Below are 5,000 nucleotides of genomic sequence, written 5' to 3' on the forward strand. Positions count from 1 at the left end.
TGCAGTGTGTGTGTGTGTGTCAGTGCAGAGTGTGTGTGTGTGTCAGTGCAGTGTGTGTGTGTGTCAGTGCAGTGTGTGTGTGTGTCAGTGCAGTGTGTGTGTGTCAGTGCAGTGTGTGTGTGTGTGTCAGTGCAGTGTGTGTGTGTGTGTCAGTGCAGAGTGTGTGTGTGTGTCAGTGCAGTGTGTGTGTGTGTCAGTGCAGTGTGTGTGTGTGTCAGTGCAGTGTGTGTGTGTGTGTCAGTGCAGTGTGTGTGTGTGTCAGTGCAGTGTGTGTGTGTGTCAGTGCAGTGTGTGTGTGTGTGTGTCAGTGTGTGTGTGTGTCAGTGCAGTGTGTGTGTGTGTCAGTGCAGTGTGTGTGTGTGTGTCAGTGCAGTGTGTGTGTGTGTCAGTGCAGTGTGTGTGTGTGTGTGTCAGTGCAGTGTGTGTGTGTGTGTGTCAGTGCAGTGTGTGTGTGTGTCAGTGCAGTGTGTGTGTGTGTGTGTCAGTGCAGTGTGTGTGTGTGTGTGTCAGTGCAGTGTGTGTGTGTGTGTCAGTGCAGTGTGTGTGTGTGTGTGTGTGTGTGTCAGTGTGTGTGTGTGTGTGTGTCAGTGCAGTGTGTGTGTGTGTCAGTGCAGTGTGTGTGTGTGTGTGTGTGTCAGTGCAGTGTGTGTGTGTGTGTGTCAGTGCAGTGTGTGTGTGTGTGTGTCAGTGCAGTGTGTGTGTGTGTGTCAGTGCAGTGTGTGTGTGTGTGTCAGTGCAGTGTGTGTGTGTGTGTGTGTGTCAGTGCAGTGTGTGTGTGTGTCAGTGCAGTGTGTGTGTGTGTCAGTGCAGTGTGTGTGTGTGTGTGTCAGTGCAGTGTGTGTGTGTGTGTCAGTGCAGTGTGTGTGTGTGTGTGTGTGTCAGTGCAGTGTGTGTGTGTGTGTCAGTGCAGTGTGTGTGTGTGTGTCAGTGCAGTGTGTGTGTGTGTGTCAGTGCAGTGTGTGTGTGTGTGTGTCAGTGCAGTGTGTGTGTGTGTGTCAGTGCAGTGTGTGTGTGTGTCAGTGCAGTGTGTGTGTGTGTGTGTCAGTGCAGTGTGTGTGTGTGTGTCAGTGCAGTGTGTGTGTGTGTGTGTCAGTGCAGTGTGTGTGTGTGTCAGTGCAGTGTGTGTGTGTGTCAGTGCAGTGTGTGTGTGTGTCAGTGCAGTGTGTGTGTGTGTCAGTGCAGTGTGTGTGTGTGTGTCTCTGGCCCCCCTCACCTCTGGTGGCCCTCTGTCCCCATGAGAGGCGACATCACTGTGTTTGTGTCCCCCCCCCATGTTTAGCTCCTCCCCCTCACCTGTTTTCTCACACAGGTGAGCCTCGGGACAGACGAGGGAGGGGTGTGTTCTCTAGAAGGTGTCCGACTGATATTCCAGCGGCGCGGTTACAGAGCCGACGCCCACTAATTTACTGCCGTGGCCCCGGGGCCCCGTCACTCAGCAAACAGGCTCTCAAGTTCAACGGCCCCTGGTGTCTGGAGCCAGGAGGATGTGGCTCTGCCACCTGGGCTGTTAGCACAGATCTCCTTATGCACTCACACACACACACACACACACACACACACGCGCGCGCGCGCGCGCGCTTCATGGATCGTGGTCACACGCTATGAACTCTGGGTAAAGACGTGTTTGTTCCTTCTTTGCTGCTGAAGATTATGAGATGGAAATTATGTTGGCGAGCGTCCAGAAACCATGTAGAGCAGATACCTGGCACCGGATCATCACCCGGGGCCCAGTGTGTGTGTGTGTGTGTGTGTGTGTGTGTGTGGGTGTGCGTGTGTGTGAGTGTGTGTGAGTGTGAGTGTGAGTGTGAGTGTGAGTGTGTGTGTGTGTGAGTGTGTGTGTGTGAGTGTGTGTGTGTGTGTGTGTGTGTGTGTGTGTGTGTGAGTGTGAGTGTGAGTGTGAGTGTGTGTGTGTGTGTGTGAGTGTGAGTGTGTGTGTGTGTGTGTGTGGGTGTGTGGGTGTGTGTGGTTGATATAGTCGCAAAAACACACATTTTAAATATAAACACGGGGTGTAAAGAGGAGTTTTTATGCAGACGCTCTGAGCGCCGAGCGGTTATGAATGAATCCAGAGGAGCAACGTCCGCCTGGCCGTTAGAGATGGAGGATAAGAGAGTTTAGGATCTCTGCACACTCACACACACACACACACACACACCACACACACTCACACTCACACTCACACACACACCACACTCACACTCACACTCACACTCACACACACACACACACACACACACCACACACACTCACACTCACACACACACATACACACACACACCATACACACACACACACACTCACACACACATTCTCTTTGTCTAATCTGGCGGAGGGGGGAGGGGGGTAGCGCCCGCTCCTCTCCCAGCCAGCGGCCCCTCTCCCTGGGTACGTCTCCCTGGCCCTCCAGCCTCCAGAGATCAGGTTCCTCCAGGAGACACTTTCACACTGCAGATCGGGTGGTGTTTAAGAAATGAGGGATTTATGTTAAGCTGAGGGACCCAGTCTGCGCCATAGGGGAGGTGTGTGTGTGTGTGTGTGTGTGTGTGTGATGGTTATTAATGACCGTGTCAGATCTGTGAAGAAGGAGATTTACTCTCTTAACACGACCTCGGGTTCGGCTTTATGGATCTTCTGTCTGTGGAGAATGAACTCAGCTGTGAGCTGCTGACACAAACACACACACACACACGCACACACACACACACGCACACACACACACACACACACACACACACACACACACACACGCTGGGGGATGTGGCCTCCGCTGCTCTGCGTCTCCCTCGTGGTGAAGCACCGCCGGCCTCTGACAGCTCAGCGCAGCGAAGCCCGGAAACCACCTGCACCTCCAGATGAGTCGCTTCCTGGCCACACACTCACACACACACACACACACACACACACACACACACACACACACACACACACACACACACACACACACACACACACACACACACACACACACACACACACACACACACACACACACACACACACACACACACACACACACACACACACACACACACACACACACACACACACACTCACACACACACACACACACACACACACACACACACACACACACACACACTCACACACACACACACACACACACACACACACACACACACACACACACACACACACACTCACACACACACACACACACACATGCATGTGTCCCACCCACGCAGATCTCTCCTGGATAAGCAGGTGTCTGTGGAGGTCGTTGCTTGATGATCTTCTCGTGTTTTATTTCTTGTCGCTTGTTTGACTCTTTAAGAATAGAGAGAAGAAGAATGGCGTGCCTGACCTCCTCCTCTTGTGTGTCTGCAGCGGAGGCCGGCCATGACGCGGCGGCGGTGGCTCCGCCCCCGGACCGGCCCCCCCCCGGCCCCCGGAGGGCGGCGCCCAGGGAGCACGACATGCTGACCTGCGGCCGGTGCCAGACCGACTTCCCCCTGGGGGACATCCTGGTCTTCATCGAGCACAAGCGCCGCCTGTGCCGGGGCGCCCGGGGCGGGCCGGGGTCCTTCTCCAAGCCCGGGGAGAGGGGCGGGGCCTCGGGCATCCCCATCGCCCCCAGGGAGCCGGGGAGGGGGGCCACCCCCGTGGAGGTGGGCGTCCAGGTGACCCCCGGCAGGGAGGAGGACCTGGAGAGGAGGCTGACCCCGGCCAGAGGGATCTGCCCCAAGCAGGAGAGAGGAGGTACGGAGGCTGGAGCACACACACACACACACACACACACATGCACACACACACACTCACCAAACCAACTGGCAGGCCTGAAGGACTTCTTCAGCTGAAAACAATTGAGATGCGAGGAGGCAGGTGACAGAGGAGCCGCCTCCAGTGTGTGTGTGTGTTGGTGTTTGTGTGTGTTGGTGTGTGTGTGTGTTGGTGTTTGTGTGTGTGTGTGTTGCTGTGTGTGTGTGTGTGTTGCTGTGTGTGTGTGTGTGTGTGTGTGTGTGCATGTGTGTGTGAGTGCACGTCACGTGTCTCAAGCTTTTGTAAAGAAATCCTGCAGCATATGAATAAAAACCAGTTAAGAAAGCTGATTAGTGCTGGTGAGGAGGATTAATAAAGCAGCAAGGCCGTCAGGGGCTGTGTGTGTGTGTGTGGGGGGGCTTGTGTGTGTGTGTGGGGGGCTGGAGAGGTGGGGGCTGGGCTGTGTGGGGGCTTTGTGTGGGGGGGGGCTGTGTGTGTGGGGGGGGGGTCTGCAGACTGCCAGTGCTGCAGGTAAAACCAGTTGAAAGTGATCAGAGACATCACCGTCACAATGACATCATCAGAGAACAGTCCTTAAACTACCAGGCTGTGACTACGTTATGACATCACTGGAGAGCTGAGAGCATGACATCGTGTTCACAACATTTTAATCATTTAAAAAGAAAAGAAAGCTTCATGCTTTAGTTAAATATATATTAAGAGAGACGTTAAATGTAATTCAGTTTAAATATAGTTCAGTTTAAATATAGTTCAGTTTAAATATAGTTCAGTTTAAATGTAGTTCAGTTTAAATATAGTTCAGTTTAAATGTAGTTCAGTTTAAATATAGTTCAGTTTAAATGTAGTTCAGTTTAAATGTAGTTCAGTTTAAATATAGTTCAGTTTAAATGTAGTTCAGTTTAAATGTAGTTCAGTTTAAATATAGTTCAGTTAAAATATAGTTCAGTTTAAATGTAGTTCAGTTTAAATGTAGTTCAGTTTAAATATAGTTCAGTTTAAATGTAATTCAGTTTAAATATAGTTCAGTTTAAATGTAGTTCAGTTTAAATATAGTTCAGTTTAAATGTAGTTCAGTTTAAATATAGTTCAGTTTAAATGTAGTTCAGTTTAAATGTAGTTCAGTTTAAATATAGTTCAGTTAAAATATAGTTCAGTTTAAATGTAGTTCAGTTTAAATGTAGTTCAGTTTAAATATAGTTCAGTTTAAATGTAATTCAGTTTAAATATAGTTCAGTTTAAATGTAGTTCAGTTTAAATATAGT

General features: G+C 50.8%; 1 protein-coding gene across 1 annotated transcript in view; it reads left to right on the forward strand.

Moving 5' to 3' along the window:
- Positions 1-5,000, forward strand: part of bcl11bb (BCL11 transcription factor B b) — a 36,616-nt gene that overhangs the window by 6,157 nt on the left and 25,459 nt on the right. Inside the window, exon 2 of the mRNA XM_056410984.1 lies at positions 3,346-3,717. Within this exon, the coding sequence (XP_056266959.1) occupies positions 3,346-3,717 (372 nt within the window). The remainder of the gene's footprint in view (positions 1-3,345; positions 3,718-5,000) is intronic.

The sequence above is a fragment of the Pseudoliparis swirei genome, unplaced genomic scaffold (assembly GCF_029220125.1).
Source record: "Pseudoliparis swirei isolate HS2019 ecotype Mariana Trench unplaced genomic scaffold, NWPU_hadal_v1 hadal_31, whole genome shotgun sequence".
Taxonomy (NCBI): Eukaryota; Metazoa; Chordata; class Actinopteri; order Perciformes; family Liparidae; genus Pseudoliparis; species Pseudoliparis swirei.